The sequence below is a fragment of the Ixodes scapularis genome, unplaced genomic scaffold (genome assembly GCF_016920785.2).
Source record: "Ixodes scapularis isolate PalLabHiFi unplaced genomic scaffold, ASM1692078v2 ptg000324l_1___fragment_1__unscaffolded, whole genome shotgun sequence".
In the NCBI taxonomy this organism is placed as follows: Eukaryota; Metazoa; Arthropoda; class Arachnida; order Ixodida; family Ixodidae; genus Ixodes; species Ixodes scapularis.
The window spans coordinates 503802-523490 of record NW_024609966.1 but is presented as its reverse complement, the minus strand read 5'-3'; the positions used below and the strand labels follow the sequence as shown (position 1 = coordinate 523490).

The 19689-nt window shown below is 46.2% G+C and overlaps 1 protein-coding gene across 1 annotated transcript in view; it reads left to right on the top strand.

Annotated features, from left to right (window-relative positions):
• The first annotated feature begins 1177 nt into the window (after positions 1–1177).
• The window catches only part of LOC120843000 (BRISC and BRCA1-A complex member 2-like), a 33179-nt gene continuing 14667 nt past the window's right edge, over positions 1178–19689 (top strand). Inside the window, exons 1-6 of the mRNA XM_042287801.1 lie at positions 1178–1390; positions 1545–1621; positions 1696–1787; positions 3604–3792; positions 17075–17149; positions 19089–19189. Coding sequence (XP_042143735.1) covers positions 1278–1390; positions 1545–1621; positions 1696–1787; positions 3604–3792; positions 17075–17149; positions 19089–19189 — 647 coding nt within the window. The 5' untranslated portion in view covers positions 1178–1277. The remainder of the gene's footprint in view (positions 1391–1544; positions 1622–1695; positions 1788–3603; positions 3793–17074; positions 17150–19088; positions 19190–19689) is intronic.

Genomic DNA, 19689 nt, shown 5'->3' with positions numbered 1-19689 from the left:
GAGAGAGAGAGTATCAGCATTGACTGGTGTTGCGATTTTGAGGATTATTCGTTGAAATCAAGACTGAGCCACTTTTGGGATCAACAGATGAGGGCGCCAGTGGGACATCCACCTGTCGGTATTAGTGAAACGAAACCAAAACAAGACGTTCCAGCAAGTGCGCGCGTGTATGTTCATTTTATGTCCTCTGCAAGCTGCCATTTTTCATTACTGGGCTGTGGAAGGTTTTTGACGCAACGCTGTCGGCGCGGAGCACTGTCGAGGCTACGCGTCGTCTGCTGCGGGCTTATATCTTTTTCGCCTGACTCAAAGTTTGCGTTCGCATGTGGAGAAACTTAATTCGTTAGCTTTTTAAGCCACCGAGGAATAACATTATATTATTTTCTTGCCAAAGCCTGACAAATAAAAGTTAACAACCGAAATTTCGATGTCGATCCCATGCATACTGCCGGGCGAATGAATGAAAATGGCGGCACTCCCCGCTCAGCTGGAAGCAGCCGAGAGTTCATGCGCATGCGCTCACACCTCTCGCTTTGCGCCGCAGGCTGATTGGCTCACTCGGGAGGGAGACGTTACGGCGGCGAGATCATAGACTGGCCAAACTCTCGCCCTATATGGCTCTGGCCCGGATGTCACCGTCGAACCCAACGTTGGTCGAACCTGCTCTGTATGAATAGATATGAATATACGGCTAAATCGCTCGAACAGGTTGGGTTTCTGGGCCGTCCAGCCAGTGCTTCGTTTTTAATTGTGGGAGAATATGAGTTTCCTTTGATGGGTGACCCTGGGAACTGAGGGGGCCTAATAATAAATTTTTAATATGTTTACTAAAAAAAGTCAGTAGATTTTCTTATTTTTCAGTGAATCAGTAGACCTGGAACGAAATCAGTAGATCTACTGATAAATCAGTAGACCTGGCAACACTGGACAGAACTGACAGAACCAGGGACGGCGAGCAAGGAGTTAACATTCTCAACTCCATTGAGTCAAAAATGGTCATATGACAGATATGACGAATACCTGCTTTCGTTTGGTTTGCTTGCTCAGTATTTAAATTAATTTTATTAATAAATATAATACTTACCACTTATTTCTGGTGAAAATTATGTGTAAGTTGCGAGTTTTCTTACTAGTGTAGTTTTCCACCAGGTGCCTCACTTCAAAATGGCGACTTCCATTTGTTAGAAGGCGGCTTGCGGCGGAAGCCAAGCGGGAGCAGACAGGAGTGTTTGTATCTGAACGCCTGCAAGATTGCTAAACGCACACATTTTCGAAACATGTATTCCTCCTTTGCGCCTCACGTTCGAAATTACCTGCAAGCACTACTTGAGTACGCAGTACAGAACCTTAAAACCACGCATGCAGTTCGTGTCATTAGCGCGGGCGAAGGGTGAGTGTTTACAAATACCTCTCGGCCCGTAGAAATGTAAGACAGTCAGATTCCTCGCTGGTGACGACCTTTGCGCGGACTGTTCTAGAGAAACGTTAATTGCCTAACGTGGTTTACATTTGAGTCAAACTCGTCACTCCGCTTTCGCCTGCAGCGGACCCAGAGATGGTACGAGGCAGTTTTGTGACCGGTTCAAACTGCTACTGCCTTACGCTGGCCAGTCGGTGACATGTAAGTTGACGTCGATTCTACCGTCGTTTACGTTCCTTAAATGATGCGAGGCACTTCCTTCTTTTGTCGCAAAGGGGAAGTGATCTTCCAGGCGCACAGGCCGGAGTTCCCACCAGACTTCATCTTCGACGACATGTCGTTCCTGCCCAAGATTGAGGACATACCCGTGAGTTTCCAGCAGTTTCGGCGAAGCCGAGTGACGCTGTCATCGCGGGGTTCCTATCGTTTCGTTGAAACTCTTCGTGGAATTGCGTTTCGTGGACAACTTTTCATGGACACAAGATTCGTCGACACTAACGTTGTTTCGTCGACTCACTGTAGGGACGTTCCGTCGCGCGTGTATCACTGGGGCGCACGTTAACCCATCCGGCTCCCCCATTTACGCCGCTTCGCGGCGACAGTCTGCGGCGGTTCATTAAAATATGTTAACTCACCTGACCCACCCATACACACCGTTTCGCGGCGACGGTCTGATGATGCAGGTTATTACAGAAAAAAAGCTAATCTGAGCTGTCGATGAAACAATTTGTTGATGAAACGATCTGTCGATGAAACGCCGTTCGATGAACTGATTGCCACCAGTCGTCGCGGAACATCACAACACGGATAAACATTGCAATTTCGACACTGCGAAACGGGCAATACAATCACAACATTGTCCAAGCAAAGCGCAAGTGCAGCCTGAAAGGGTCCGTGATGTTTTGTCGAAACGTGTAGAAGCCCTTTGACAAAACGAACTGTCTATGAATCATTGCAGTGTCGACGAAACAATGTATTGATGAACTGTCATTCGACAAACTGGCAGGTCGTTAAGTTTCAAGATCAGTGTGCAAGGCACTGCATGCAAATGCATCCAGCCTGGCCCACTTTGGACGAAGCAATTTATTTGCATCGTCTTGATATTGCGACGTGGACCTCCTGCATTTATGTGCAGAGACTTGTGCAGAAAGTCACATCAATTTCGTCGACAAGTCGACACAAACACAGGACACATTCAACGTTGGTAGTTAATGATGCACAAATATTGCTTTTGTGCAGAGGGACATGAATGATATTGCTATCTGGTGCCCATTTTTTGTATGTGCCGAGTTTATTATATTTTCGTCTCGTTCGTCTCAAATTCCCATTACTCTAGTGCAGTGGTCTCAAACTCCTTTAAGCACAAGGCCAGATAGCCGACACTGGTAAGGCCGGGGGCCAAAGTTAGATAGATGGGGGGGGGGGGGGGGGGGGGAAGAAGGAAGGAAGGAAGGAAGGAAGGGGGGGTTCAAGATTTAATAGAGAAGACACCTCATGCTCTATGCTTTTCGTAAACTCAGTTTTGCAGTGCCATTTTTACGTTTGATTTCTTTATAAGACTTGGGCCCTGACCTGATGTGATAACAATAATTAAAATGACATCGCGCTGCCAGCGTACTCGCCTTTTTAATAAAACAAGAGAAACTGAAGTGTATAAAGAAAACAGCGACAAGGCAGTCATTCTAATCCTCTATGGGTATGCAGTCTGATATTCATTGTTCCTAACACAATGATGGTGTTGGAACTGTGATCTCCAATGGCTCTACACCGTGGCTGATCTACTGCCAGAATCTTTGAGGCTAGGAAAGCATGCTGCTCAAATTTTAAATCAAATTTTAAAATCAAACATGAAAGGATGCAACAGGTGAAAGCCATCTTGGCTTTCACCTTGGTCTGCGACATTGTGTGACATCATGACACGACGTTGGGTCATGTGGCGGCTTTATAAATTTACAAATTGCTGGCAGCGTGTCCTTCAGTGGCCTCCTTACTGTGCCCGCAGAAGAAATGCGATGAGGTCCTTCAAGTGCTGTGCATTTGGATGCCTTTGGGAAATTAAAAAGAGACTGCCAATTTTTTCCATTTCACCGGTGGAAGTGTTTCTGTGTCGGTCGCTCGTGGCACCAGCTTTTGAGCGCGTCTCGGTGCCCACGTCCCCTGACCGGTCTCGCTCTGGTCTCCAGGGGCTCTGGGACTGGGATGCAGACGATGACGGGGCCCTGGTGAAGGTGGTGTTTGAGATGCTGGACGAGTACCGCAAGCACCAGGCCTCCCTACTGGACGACTTTCCCCGTCTCCAGTTCGAGTACTCCTCTCTTGTGCACCAGTCCGACATCCCAGAGACCAACATCCAGGTCCACCTAAACAGGAAGGTAAGGGCCCACACTCTCTCCAGGCTGTCCGAAAAACATTGTTGCTCAAATCTCTGTGCCGATTGTCCTTCAAATTTAATGGCGTTTTCCCCCATCTTGTACCGCATAAACATTAAAACTAGTGATGGGCCAAACTTTTGCCGAATCGAAAGTTCGGTGCCGAATCTTGGGATTCGGCAAAGCCGAACTTTGGCCGAACTTTTCTAAAGATTCGGCAAAAATATGTTGTTACCAGACTCGTTGATATTTCGTTTTTTCTAGTGAAAAAAGGTTTTTTGTTTCTTTTTTTCTTAACTTAAATGCAACATGTTTACTAAATAAGGTGATATTCTGCAAGATAATTGTATCGGTGTCGTTTTTGTGTGTTTACTGGCAATTTTAGTGGCTCCTTGCAGAAGTGGCATGACAACGAGGTTGGGTAGAAACGAGCGTGGCGCAGTCACGAGTCACGCTACGAGAGTTTCGGTTTTGAGGTATCACCAGCGCAAGCCTGCATGTGTGTGTACATTGCTCAAATGAAGGCAATAACGCTGCGTTCTTGCTTTCTCTGGGAGTCACCGTTTTGTGTGCGGAAACGAATGCAACGGTTGCTGAGCCTTCACCAGAAGGGAGAATAATAATATTGTAAATATGCATGTTCTCCGATTTGAGTCACTTCACGTCAGCTTTGCATGAGAGTGTGCGTCCCATATTTGCAACGTCTCATTTTTTAACCTTTAAAATGCCTGTTTCTGGTGTTAGGACAAACACAAACGTTTCGGAAGATAGGAAGTGAACGTCGGATGTGCAATGTCAAGCATTATAGTTCTGTGTTTAGTTTTATGCAGATACATTAAAATCGCAAAATAACACCAATTGAAAAAGGAATATGATTTTGTTTTCGCACAAACAATACTTGGGAGCCGAAAACAGAATTGTTATAAATGCGAGGAGAGCTTTAAAGTAATTGTCGGCCAATGTCTCACTTGTGAGTCGAAAACGTAAATTACTGGTCGATCTTCTATTCTTGCGGCAGAAAATATTGAAGAGAACCACACTCGCTCACAAACGCGCAGTTACCGTGTTCCTTACCCCACACCGCGCCGTAACCGCTGGTTGTGCCACCCTGCACGATGGTAACCGCACGACTACAGCACGACTGCACCACTGCACGGCGTCCATTTGCAATCCAAGGCTCCGTCGGCTCCGTTGCGTGCCGTCGCGTTCTCGCGTGTGCGCACACATTTGCCGAATCTCTGCCGAACTTTCCTGCAAAAGTTTGGCATTTGCCGAACTTTGCCAAATCTGAAGTTCGGCAGATTCGGTCCATCACTAATTAAAACTGCTTAGCAGCTGCCGCACAAATTCTAAGGTTATTTATTTTTTATTGCCTTCCGCAAGGTCCCTTATCACATTTAAATCCAATTCGCACAATTTATTTATCTAACCGTCTACTCCTGCAGATGGGCCTCCCGGGCGACCGATCAACGGATTTTGTTGTATAATTACTGCAATTCAAATGTTTCTCTCTCACTTTAGTAATATTAATAATATGTATATAAACACTGGCTGGGACCTTCGTCTAGCTGTTACTTTGCAGCTTTTTGTTAAAGTCCCCCATTGTCATCTAAAATGATGTGACAACAAATAAAATTTGAACTTGAATAATCCCCTTGGCAACTCTATTTGTCAATTGGAAGCTAATATATTCTATCGCATTTGTTAGGCACATCACCCCTGTATTCGCAATCGAAGTAGGCATATGATGGATGCATGCCCGCCTGCTTCGTTGGTTACAAGCCAAGCCACAGATGCAAAAGTGTATGGGGTTTGCTCGGAAATGCTGTCACATTTAAAAGGTTTAAAGGGATTGTCCGGTCGAAACCGGAAGTACTTAAGTTATTGCGCTCGTTACATCGAGCGAGCCTTCATATGGACAAACGTCATTTTTATTTTGGTATATGATCTCCCGTTATTAACTAAACAATTCATAAGCCTATGTACGAAACTGCACCCCAAATTTCGCCAGTGTCAATGGCTGACATCCGTAGGTGCTGCGTGACGTCACAAAACACAAAGGTTTGTCGGATGGTGGGGATAACAAGCGTTGGTCGACGGGTGTCTTGTAGTTTGTTTCGAATCATATAGTCTCCTAGGCAGTACCTAGAGCACTATATAGCTCCTACGGAGCAGAGTAGCGCAATCCTTTGAACCCCGTGTTTTGCCGACAACATGGCCGACAGAGCGGCTCGGCGCGAGTCACGTGGTACACAGGGTTCCAGGAGGCGGCCCGCCCTATGGGAGAATACATGGAGATCGACATAACACGGCTGATTAAAAAATAAACGGCGAGTTCACACTTTTCAAAAAAAATAGTCTGTCGTGAAGTTAGTAAAGCACTAAACACTTTAATCAAAGTTTTAATAATATCGGATGCATGTGCAAATTTTGAGAAGGCAATTTCCAAGGCAATGGCGTTTGAAGCAGACGATTTTTGCTCGCAGCGGAGATGGGCTTTTCGGGTTGGCCGGAGCGGGTCACGTGAATGGTGTGACGTCGCCGTGTAGTCTGCTGCATGATGCCGCTCAGGCAATTTTTAAAAAAAAGTTACGTCCTTGTATGGCACAAAACTTATCGCATATTATTCTAAAATGTTTCATTATTATGTCAAAAATGATTTCCATTCCGCACATCCCCACAAAACTGAAGAAACAACGATTTTCTCACGTTCTCCATGCATTTCTGACCGCAGTTGGAACCTCCGGGCGTTCGCCGCTAGTCGCCGAGAGACGGCGTTCTAAATTGCGCTACTCTGCTCCGAAGGAGCTATATAGTGCTCTAGCAGTACCCTACTGAAACACGGTTCTTTTAATGCAGTTCCCAAGCACGTGCAGAAAAAGTCCCGCCTTTTAGCAGATATTACTCGCAGACAGCCATAAGCTTCGAGCAAACGTATGCTGTTTTGCGCAAACACAACTGCGACGGACGCCGATCGAACTAGGGGCGCTTGCAAAGCAAAGGATGCAGATTTCGCCTTTGAAGTGGCACAGCTAGGTACACGAAGCGGCATCTGGGCACATATTTCGGCGGATCCTTTGGATCGGTGATGAGGCTACGGGTCGTTCCCCCAGAGGCGATGTCCGCGGGCCGAAGGCAAACGGCGAACCGTTCAAATGCATGTCGTCACTTGACTTGGACGAGCTTGGCGAATCGTAGTCAGGCTCCATTTTCACACGCGGGTCAAACAGATATCGGTCTGCACGCGTGCTAAATACAAGTTCTGGTATCATTTCGAGATGGCCTAACTGTTGGTTTTGGTTTCGCTGCATAATCAAGGTATGTTCGATTTAGCCAGGAAGTTCTGGTAGTGGCAAAAGCCCTCAAAGGGAATCTTTGCATTTCGACGATAGGTTCGCTGCATCAGGATGATTTTACGTCGGGAGTCGCTGGCGGCAGCGCGCGGTCGGTATACCGGTCACCTCGAAGAGGAAGGCCTGACGGTAGCGTCTTGGCCAAGACAGTTATAAACGACCGTAACTTCGGCGTCAAGTTAAAGCGATAATCGGCAAAAATGCCGATTCTCGGCGTTTTTCCCAGGCCCGTTAGTGGGCGTCCACAGATACCAGCGGACAAAGCATGCAGTATTATGCTCAGCTATTAGCTCAGTATTAGCTCAGCTTGACACGCGAGTGTCAACGCTCTAAATCCCAGACCTCTGAAATGTATCGGATCTTCAGTATGCATCCAAGAGCAGCTGAAGGCGGGGACTATCATGAGGGCAATACCTTTCCTGTGTCTGTAAGTAAGAATATCAACACTGTGGATCTCCGCATAGCATCAAAAAGAAACAATTTACGTGAGCCAATATTTCAACACTCACCACAGGGAGCCAAACCTACGCGAGCAGGTGCCCAAAACGCTTTCAGAATATCACAAGCAACCAAATTCCTACCCTCGGTTATGATCTCAATTCCACATCCACCGCGGGTACGTTATTATCATAAATGAGAGGAAATGCAACCTCCGTATCGGCGTTATTGTTAAACATTGCAGACATTTGAGCAAGAGCTGCGAAAAATGGTACCGCGAGCAGAGGCGGACGAGGAGTGTCGTCTGCTATCGCCGTCTGCCCTTGTCGTCTGCCTCTGCACGGACGCTGAACTAGTTCAGCCAGTTCAGGGGAATCGAACAGACCTAAATTGACTGGCCCGATTTGGGCGAGGAGTGGGTGGACGTAGTTCAATATCGTTGGCACAGCATCACACCTCAGCTTACAACCCTTCTGTCCGCTTAGAGCTCAGCTCGTAGCTTTCTTCTGTGAGATGATTGCTGCATAAGCGAGATCTCGATCTTGACGGGAACCCAGTCCCTACGCACGACGACGATCCACTTTGCTCGTCACTGCACGTCTCGCGGAAAAGTGCGGAACGTCATGTCTTGGCTCGCATGTGCTGCCCGGTGGATATGGCACCCAACCGCGCAACAAAAATCTCACCCAACCACGAAACAAGTCGAGCACAACAACAAAAACGAAGCACGCTGAGGCGTTCACTCACAGGCAATCGACGAGACAAAAATGCTCGCTTTGTGTTTTGTGACGTCAGAGCTTCAATGTTGCCAACGAAAACCGCGTTTACGCTAGAATGCGATTGGAGCAGTATAAATTTAATTACTCACGCAGAGGGCCATATAAAATTCAGATATTGCACGTACGATGCGTCTCGAGGCAATAACAATGATATTCAATTGTTTTCTCGAATACAAAATTTGACCGGACAATCCCTTTAACTCCCCAAGCCTCTGAAAGCAATGAAAGTTGGTGGGCAAACTGTTTTATTGTATGGAGTTGCATTGTACTGCATTTGGGTAAGAGGTCTAGCAGGAAGTCATGTGACTGGAACCCACTGCACACGTGCCAGTCGAAGCACATGGAACAAGCGTGAGCCCATTTTCGTGGCTTTTGTGGGTTTTCGAACATAATGAGGGTTGCAAATTCTTCCAGCGTTCAGAGCACTCGCAATGCAATTAGAGCTTTATGCTGCATGGTTTAGTCGCGAGTGATATTTGGGCAGATAAATTGGGTTCTTCCCTTGGTAGGCAGCAGTGTCTTGGTTGCCCATCGGTTGAATCTGTGTCCCACCTGGCTGATGACTCTTGCCATCTCTGAGTCTCAAAGGTACAGTCAAGGCTATTTGTAACCTGTCCGGGAGTAGCAAAATATTGGATATAACGAAGCAATGTTTATCGCACGCTCCTATTTGTATAATTTCAGCGCAGTTTTAGGCCATTTATTAATGAACGAACTCGCGAATATTTGGACGAGTAAAAAAAGGGTTGACGGGTCTATAAACAGTATTATCAAAGGTGATCGCGATGGTGTATTGATGGGTATGAAAGTATGTTCTTCCATCTACCAGAAACTAATGATGCCGAGACCTTGCTTTTGCAGTTCACCTACCACCTGCGAAAAATTGGTCGTGCTAACAAGTCGGACGAGTTGTCATTATTGCACAAACAATAATCGGAGTCTTTGCTTCATTCAGCATCACTTTAAAGGGCAACTCCGCTTATTTTCCAGTAGTGCAAAACTATACAGTTCTCTTTGTTATCATCTACAAAACCCCCATGGCAAATATTACGACGGAATTCCGCCTAGAAGTTCATTAAAATCGCTGTCAAAGTTTGACAAGCACGAATCCGCTGGTTTTGGATGAGACGTGCGGGCTAGACAACACTGCCCGGCTGCATTTCCGCTTCCTCCAAATTCCTTCTCCCGGCACGTCCGCGACGTCATCAAACATGTACAGCTTCTTTTTTTTTTTTTTTTTTTTTCAATTTTGTTTTTTTTCTTGGGGAGAGCACGGGTGGCGCCAGCGCCGTGAAAGACGTGAGTGACGCGCTCGGCCGGCCCGGCGCTCGACTATTGATACTACTGATAGGCCGATCGCCTCGTTGAGCGCGGCTTGTGTTACATCGCATACTTTTGAACACCAAGTAAAAGGAGGAGAGGGAAGCTGCTTTTGTAAGAATTTTGAGTGACAGGTTAATCTTCTATAATCTTCTGGGAGGAGAATAGCGACGCCTGTGCTAATCCAGGAGGCACAAAGGAGGATCCTGATAAGAGGGGAGCTCCTTCTTCCCCTTGTATATCACGTGGGTGTACATGCTTAGTGATGCCGAATATACAATGTTGTCCGGCTTTGCCACCGTTTCGGTTTCGGCAGGGGGGTAAAGGTGGGTGAGGAGGAGTGGCAAATCCCGTGCGCCGACATCCTGGGTCCCGAGTGAACGAACGCAAAAGAGAGCGACAGAACACGAGAGAAAGAAAGCAACGTTGCCATGGTAACGCGAAGAGTGAAAACTCTTAGCAATATAAGCAGTGATAATTTAACGTTGTAAACTAAATTATGAGCTATTCTAACGCTTATAAAAAGCAATAAACTCATTACGCTGCATTAACTTCCCTTCTGTCGAAATCTCGGAAATCTATTGGTTGCGCAGTTTCGTATTCCTCAACCGCGCCCACCCGCGCCGCACCGGCGAAGCCGGGTATATGGTTTAGTTTAGCGTTAACGCGAGGCCGTACATCTGCGCGCTATGCAAATAAAAAGCTTCGAAAGGAACGCGAATATCTTTCCACCGGTAAGTTCGAGGATTGTTGAAGTTCACGAAACTGCTCTGATGATGTAACCGTGTTTGGGACCCAGAGGGTCTGCCTGCATGATCCGCCGCTTGCGGCAGCCAGAATGTATGGGAAAATGGCGGACCTTTTCCTCTAGAGTTAGTATATGATCTCTATGGGTTTCGGTTTGTGATCATGGCTAGAGTAAAATTACACGAAAAATATTTTATTTTTCTCGAAACATAAGATCGGGGATTGTTTTTGAGTGCTTCAAAAAGCAAAATCGGCCACTATCTCAAAATTTTTTAAATTAAGCGGAGTTGCCCTTTAAAGGGGTAGTGAAACGAAATTTTAGCGCCGATCTTGTTGCATAAATATGGGCTAGGGACAGGCACCACCTCGGAAATATAAATATTGCGCTGTAAAACACAGGAGAACTAATTTTAAACATAATTAAACGATTTCAAATTCTCATCTGGTGGATGGGGGGAAGTTCTCGTGACATCACTTGTGCCAAAATAGCAGCGCCGTTCTGCGGCAATACGGCGTGCCGGCAGAATTCGCCTAGGCCTGAACGCGTTCGCAAAGCCTTGGCGGAGAAAGCCAAAGCGTAGTTGGCCACAGTGAGCTCGTTCTCGTTGCGTTCCTCCCTCGCCGGGGGGAAGAGGCGGGGGGGGTGATGTTTTTAGTTTTTTTGCCCGATCCCCCAAAGGTCAGCCTGGCGATATCCCGCACTACCTGGTGATAGTTAGGAGGGAGGGGAGGGAGGGAGGGAGGGAGGGAGGGGGGGGGGGGGGGGGGGGGAGAGAAAATTGGCTTAGAAGGGCGGGGGAATCAAATGTTTGTCTTTATTAGACGTAGGCTAGGTGGCGCAAGCTGCCGCCCGATACAAAGGGTATAGCCAGTAGCATCCATCCATCCATCCAGCGGCTCTTTGCACGACACGGCCCGAGCATGCTTCTGGCACGGCCGGTATTAGTTGCTGCGAGTCGCGAGCTGCAAGCCGACGTTAAAAAGGATATGTTTGAACTACGAGGGTGTCAGCAAGAGCCACGCAAATGCCAAATACCTGTTCACACTCGGAGCGGACACGCGCGTTTGATCGAAGTGCTGGATTCGCTCTGTTAGACCGCGTTTCGGTAAGCGCTTGTGGACCGCTCTTTTACGAGTGCAACTCGATACTGACATGACACTCGGCAAAGAAAGGTTAGACCGACATCGCGTAGCTCTTACGAACTGCTATAGCTCGACACTGACGTAGCGTCGAGTCAGAATAAAAATGGCATACTAATAACAGAGTGTACATACCGAGTTGCCAAGGATAGAATCAATGAGAGTCCCTTTTCGACGACAGCGTTCGTCACCGCTGTCTCGGAAAACAAGGAGATCGAGATGACAAGGGGAAAATATTGACCTCTGAAATTTAGTTCAGGGATCAAACTACTCATCCGGTAAGGGTCCACAAGGGTCGCGCGGGCATATTCCATTCAGCAGGCCAGCCGGTCATGGACAGACGGTCTTGGCCAAGGACCGCCGGAGCAACGGTGCGCCGAGTCGATGTTGCTGCTAGGCCTACCATATTCTGCCGAGCTCGCTCGGTCGGCAGAATCGTGGCTGTTATAGCTCTTCTCGTGTGTTTGTGGATCCTGTGTTCTTGATCGTGGTCTGTTTTAAGTACTCCTTCCTTTTTTCTTGCTGGTTGAAGTCGGGACGCACGAGAAGAGCACGAAGAAAAATAAATGTCCGTTGGTGGCCGATACCAAGTAACAGAGCGACGCTGTCGGCCTTGTTGATTAGATCGTAAAAAGTGCGTAAGACAGCTTCGGAGCTGTCGTAGGATTCTGTCGTAACCTGCGCAAAGGTTCCGACAATTTCGTTTCGAGAGCACGGGTTTTCTCTCAAATTTGTCGTACGCACTTTTTTCGTCGTGAATTCGCTTTGAGAATCCGGCCTCAGAGCTGGTTTTGTCAGTGCTGCCGTGGTTGCCGACTTGCCGTGGTCCCGTGGTGCAGCGTGCGTGCAGCCAATACCACCTAGAAGACAAGGCCTGCGCATGACGTTTCGTTAGTAGATCCCCGACCCGCCCCAAGCGGCAAACAGCCCGAAGCTTGACGAGAGTAGGGGCCGCGTCGCAACTACGTCGCATTCACTTGCGGCCGCAGCTGTGTGGGTGACTGCTGAGCGCGAGCTGATAGCGAGCTTCCAGTGCATTTGCGACGTGCACGCGAACGCTCCCTCGGCCAGGAGCGCGAGCTAGCACGCGCTCCTGGCTTTGAGACGCGCATTTCTAGCGCGCGCGCTCGTTCTGCGGTAGAACGCTTCGAAGCAGCTACCCGAGGTATAAACAGCGCCCTCGAAAATGGCGTTCAGTGTCAGCGTCCAGCGTCCAACGAAGGGCTTTTCAGCCCTTCGCGCAGCAGTAAGGCAATTTCGCTCATGCATTTGACGCTCCACGTGAACGTCTAACTTCATCGTATGCTATTTGCAAGAGACACTCGGCGTGAGCATCTGTTTCATTATCTGTTACGCAAACCACCGAAGCAGGCGATGGAGCAAACGATGTAGCAGACGATGTTGCTCATCCGGGCTAGCTAGGGGGCGCTGAGGGGATCTACTAGGGATGACGTTTAGAGGAGGAAACGCGCAGGCCTTGTGTTCTAGGTGGTATTGGTGCAGCCCTTGCACATCTCAAACGGCCACGTTGTCACAGGTCGTAAATCGTCGACGCGCCACCAAGTGGCAACGCTCGTAACCACAACATTCACGCCGTAGCCTTTCCCGACCGGCACAAGTGACGTCACGAATGCGCCCAATATCCCAAGACGCAACGCGCTCTCCGATGGCCGATTTTTGAGCGCGCGCCCAATCGGGCCCATCAGGGTGAAAAATATAGCCATCCGTTCAAAATACAAACACGCGATTATGATTTATGAATATCATTGATCATATTGAACCTATTTCTGACCATAATAGGTGTATTTCAAGTTTCGCTTCAGTATCCCTTTAAGTGAGCATGAACACGCATTCATGGGTTCACACATAATTTTGTGTAGGTTCCCTAGCAATATTAGCCTTACCGTATTTACTTGCACAATGAACACACTCGCGTAATGAACGCACCCCCCAAGTCGGCTCTCAAAATTTAGACTTTTTTTTTCACTTGCGTATTAAACGCATCCCCAACTCGGACGTCAAAATTTTGACCCCCTCCCCCCACGCACGTGAAATGAATGCACTTTTCTATCCTGGTGCAGCGAGGTCGCGAATGCATGGGCAGCGTGGGCGGACAAAAGGCCTTGCAAAAGGCATTTAAAAAAATTCATCGGAAGCAAAAAAAAAAAAAAAAGAATCAACAAAAAACAACCCACGGAACTAAGAAAAAACAAAACAAAGAGGAGCTATTCTTTTTCTTTTTATTTTTTGCACAGCGCAGTTTGGTTACGGGGTCGCACGCCGCGCGCAAGGAGGTAAGAAAGAAGCGGAGAAGCCCTCGCCTAAGCAACGCCAAGCAAACGAAACAGCTTGCAAAAGGCGGCAAAAAGAAAAAAAAAAGAAACAACCCACGGAACTAAGAGAAAACAAAAAAACAGAGAAGCTTTTTTTTTTTCTTTTTTTGCACAGCACAGTTTGGTTACGGAGTCGCGCGCCGCGTGCATGAAGGTAAGAAAGAGAAGCGGAGAAGCCCTCACCTAAGCAAACAAAACAGCTTGCGAAAAACGGCAAAAAAAAAAAAAAAAAAACAACGACAAAAAAAAACAGGAACTAGGAGAAAAATACAAAGAGGAACTTTTTTCTTTTTTTTTTGCACAGCGCAGTATGGTTATGGGGTCGCGCGCTAGGCCCAAAGAGATAAGAAGTTGAGATAAGAAGTTACATTGATTTTTTAGGATAAAAGGCCCCTTCATTATGCGAGTAAATACGGACACAAAAATTTTACTTTGCGTAATGAACGCCCCCCCCCCCCCCCCCCCCCCCCAACTTTGCATTGATTCTTGGAAAAAAAAGTGTGTTCACTGTGCAAGTAAATACAGTAAAATATAATAAGCTTGTGACATACCTTACCTCTGGTTGTCTCGGTCACGAGCAATCTCTCTAAAAACACTTAATCCTCTCACTAACTCGCGCGCAGCGGTATCGGCGGTATCGCTGGTATAGCCAAGCCTCGCCGTCTCCCCGCGACCTTCGCTTCCCCCGCTTTCTCCCCACTGTTTCCGCTCTCGCACCTTGGCCGCTGCGCCATCTCTCGTGCTCAGCGCAAAACGGCTACGACGGTCGCTCATGCAATCCAACAAGTGCTGCCCACGTTACGTGTATGCGTCATCTGCGCGCTTCCTCTAACAAGCTATGAATCGGAATGCATGCCTAGCTGAACAACTCTATTCTCCACCGTCGACGACGTTTCTTGCCAAAGTGCAGTCTGGTCGTATTTTGCCGTCACCCTCCCAAGGCTTCTCGAACAACTGCTGCTACCACGCTTTCTCTTGCTGTCTGAAAAGAATGTTACCACTAGCTCGCTTGCACTTGGACCATTGTTTTGTTGCCTGTAGACTAATCTGGCGGATCCGCTACAACCAAGGTGCGGTGCGCAACTAGCCGCAATTCTTCGATACTCTGTCTCAGAGGAAGCGCCAAGATGGAGCTCCTTCACTTCGGTTTTGGGCTTGCGATGGCAGTCCCAAGGAGTTGGACCCTTAAACCACTTGTACTTGGCTACAGAAGATTACCAACCTATCGTTGTCATTCATCGTCTTCTTCAAACGTGAACCCGAGGACGGCGTTCGAAGCGCATCGGACAATAGTTACCACAATGATTTTAGCCCGAGACTGGGGCAGAGGGAGGAAATTTTTTTTACGGTGGAAGAGAAAGTAACAGGAACAGACAGCGTCTCTCCTGGTGGAAGTTTACCACAATGATTTTAACCCGAGTCTCAGGTTAAAATCATCATTGTGAGCTTCCACCAGCTCACCTGCACACTGACCGTAATTTCGGACAATATTTAGTTGTTTTTTTACGATAGCTCGTCACCCTACGAAGGGGCTCCAGGATTTTCTATACCTTCCATCTCTCAAAATTGAGTACCCCTAAACTAAACCAAAAGTCTGGCTTTGGCCAAATGTATGAATTCAGCTGAAAAGGCATAGATAAAAGTATAGTTCTTTTTATTCTGCCACCGTGTCACTCTTACACACTGACCAGTAGAAAGGGGTTTTCACCGTCCTTAAAACCCGTCTAAAGGGGTTTTCACCGTCCTTAAAACCCGTCTAAAGGGGTTTTCACCATTCTTTTATTTACAGAAGTCAATAAAATAAGTGACCAGACTCTACTAAACACCTGCTTGTCCAAGATGTTGCACTGGTGCGACTCGTGGCAGATGTCATTGAATGTCAAGAAGTGTGTTCGAATGCATATAACTCGTAAATTAAGCCATCTCTTTTTTTTTATTCCATTAATAGCACTTTACTAGCCGAAGTTACTTCTTATAAATACTTGGGTGTCATTATATCGAATGACCTACGCTGGAACACTCATATTATGTCTACTGCGTGCAAAGCACTATCCAAGTTATGGTACTTAAGACAAAATTTAAAGCATGCCTCTTCTGATAACAAATTGACAGCCTATAAAATTTTTATATTACCCATCCTAGAATATGCTTCGGTGGTTGGGGTCCGTTTACAAATACCAACATAAATGTCCTTGAAAATGTTCAAAGAAAAAGTTTACGCTTCATTCATAATAAATTCCAGTGAAAATACCCCATCTCTGAACTGTACGCCCTTTCTAGGGTGAACTTACTAAAGCATAGGCGCATGTTTATCCGAATGAAGTTCCTATTTAATCTATTAAACAACCGGTTCAAAATCAACATCTCTAAATATATTTCACCCGCACCTCAAAATTATCCCACGCAAAGTTATCATTGCAAAACACTCAAAGAATTTAACTGTCGGATTAATGCATTTAAGTATTCTTTTTTTCCAAGGACTGTTCACGACTGGAACTCCCTGCCAAGCGATATAATAACAGCATCACCAGAGTCGTCCTTCTTTCATAATCCATTTTGAAAAACAGCGTGAATAACACACGGACAAGAAGGAGAGAACACACAGGACGAGGCGCTGTCAAAACACGGACGCTCCTTTTTGTCCGTGTGTTATTTGCGCTGTTTTTCAAAATGGATCCATACCAACTCGCCCAACTTTCCATTCTAGTAAGCTTCTTTAATAAACTCCGCGATTTTTGTGATTCTTGTATCTGATGCTCCTTTATTAATTTTTTGCAATGAAGATAGTCTTTGTATAACACTGTTTTTTTTTCTTATTTTTTTCACATGTTTAATCCTTCGTGTGTTTTTGGATCAGCTAGAATGAATATCCTTGTGCTTGTTACATGCTGTCTTTTATTGTTGTTTTTGTGCACCATATGTTGTAAACCACTCCTACCACGTCTCCTGAAATAGGAGACAGTAGTATCAATAAATAAATAAATAAAAATCGCTTCGCTTTTATATAAAACGTTGATTCCATGCCGAAATGTAACAAATCTAAGGTGCTTCGCCTGCCGAACGATAAAAGCGGCCTGCTTTTGTCCGCCATTGCGCCCCCTCTATAGTCCGCCGGAGTACTTGGTGGGTGCTCGCCATCCCAGGAGTGAATGTGTGCCCTTGGTTCTTGTTGCAGAACCCTGGCAGCGCAGTTCGGTTCTGGATCACACTGCCAGTCGACTTCTCCAGGCTCCCTCCAGTCTTCACAAAGGTTTCTTATCTTGCGCTTGCGATCGCTCCACGTGGCCAAAAGACTTGATTCAGTTAAGCATAGATAGACTGCAAAGGGCTTGTACTTCAATTTTTCTGCACTTGCTTTTCTCAACTGCTTCTAGAGCATCTACTGTGCAATCTATATACAAGAGCCCAACTTATTAGAACTAGCCATTAAAAATAAAACACCCTGTATATAAGATAATAGTTGGCTAGCATCAGTGGCAGTCCACTTATAATAAGCTATTAATATGGCAAACATTTGTTAAAATGGATGTTTGTTGTAGTAGTGGGTTACTATATACATATTACTTTTTTTCGGCATAAAGCTCGTCATTTGTGGCAAACGAGGGTATATTAGTTTCAAGAACCGGGTATTTGTGAGTAAATAGAGCCGTGTCTTTATCACTGCCAAAAAGTACTGTTACGGTACTTGTTGAATGCTTAGTCTCCGGCCAAATGTTATGCTGGCGGTTGGGAACAAATGGCAGATTCTCGGAACTTATTGTTATCTGATTCAAATGTTACAGAGTGTTGAGCGATGCATAGATCACTTTTACGATGAGAAAACTGCAGGTTTTTTTGTCTCCCTAACACCCGGTACATCTAGCATAATAGTTTGTTTGTACATACACTTTGACTTTCTTCTATAGTCCCTGTCATTAGGGTGCACGAAACATTCCTTTTTCTCTCTGTTATGGCTTTGCATATTTCGGCCAGTAGATTTAGGCCGGAGGAAAAAGGCAACAGCTTTGGTAACTTTCTACTTTCAAAGCGTGTTAGCTGTATGAGCACCTTTCCCCTTCAGACTCCTAATATAAGCCTTCTCCTTTTCTGTGGTGAGTGCCACTGTATTTCTCAACAGTTTTCACTCTTTGCTGGAAGATACTAACATGGTGATGTCTGTGTTGAATAGGTTCCGGTAGTTATAAAAATTGTTTAAGCTCCTGCCTGTCCTAGAGTGCGGATGTGCGCATTCCCCGGGGGTTTCGGTCTGACACACAACACGCACTTCTGTATAACATGCCACATTGCATTCTCAAAGCAAATAGTAATACTAGTAATAGAAGGTAACTCCACAAAACCTTATTAACCCCTTAAGTGCCTTGGACGAGCTGAGCTCGTCGGCCATTTTTGGGCTAAAAATGCCATGGACGAGCTCAGCTCGTCCAGTGGTTTTTTCGGTAGCCCTCAATTCCACGGACGAGCTGATTTTTTTGTAATAAACTTTTCAAATTATATGTGTAATGCTAGAGAAATAAAAATTCAAAATAAAAAAAAATAAAAAATCTGGCACTTTTAGGGTACTTTTGGGGAAAAAAATGTGGCACTTAAGGGGTTAAAGTGGATAACAATGTGCAGAGACCCTCGTTCAATCCCCCATATATTTGTGCGATCAGCTCCGACTGCTTGTTTTTGTGGTGCGGTGCATAAGAAGCAGCACCATCTCAAACATAGCTCTGAATTGAGTTAACTGAGTGGAGTAGACTGTTGGGCTAGTTGGTTTTGGAACTTGGAACACATTTTAGCGCTCAAAACACAAAGACGAGAACACATTCTCGTCTTTGTGTCCTTGTGTTTCAAGCGCTAAAATGTATTCCACGTTAATTGATTGATTGAGAAAAAAAGTTTCACATCTCCTTTTCACGTACAACTACTGTACACTGTGCAGCACTTTTAGCACTTTTAGCACATACTAAACACCATCACTTTTTCGTATCTTACTTCAAAAGGGCTAATTTTGCTGCTTAGGCTAGTGTCCCAAATGAGCATCTGCCACCAGACTAGCAGTTTTGAAAATGACCTTTCAATTCTGAGGAAAAAAAAGCAACAAAAACTGCCGCTCGCTTTTTTGTGTTAATTGTGTTGTGCTATGTATGTATTATGGTGCTGCTGTTTCTCATACTCTGTCTCAAGAAGTGTTCTTGTGGCCCCAGGAAAACTTGTCGGAAGACACGGCCATCCTCCAAGTGACGTTCCAGACCCCCGAGGGAAGCCGTATCTTGCCTCAGCTTTTCCTTTCACCACGTGTTGAAGAGTACGTCTTCTCTTTTCTACATATTCACCCTGCTGTGTTTACCAACGGGACACGAAAAAAAAATCTTGGAATCGTCGTGAAAATTAATTTATTTGTCTATACTCTCAGCATTCTATAGACCAAAGGTGGCCAAGCTGCGGCTCTTCACGTGTTAAAGTGCGGCTCCCGGTTCCCCCTCCCCCACCACCCCTACCCACCCTCCCGGTCACACGAGCTCTTCTCCTAAAAGAGAAATGAAATGCGTTTTAAATCGAAAGACGGGTTGCAGTTTCGTAGTCTTGTGCTATTGCTACCTTACGTACAGTTGGACGGCTTTTAACTCGGGTAGATTGAAAGCAGTTTGAGTTTCGTTTATAACTCCAGACAAAAGTTTGCCCCCTGCGCGCCTCTTGGAAGTTTCGTGGTTTTGTTTGCGGCTCTTAGGTCAGGTCAGCCTGGCCACCCCTGCTATAGACGTTTGCAAGTACGGCCTCTGGGCGCCGCCATCTTGCTGCCTGTGT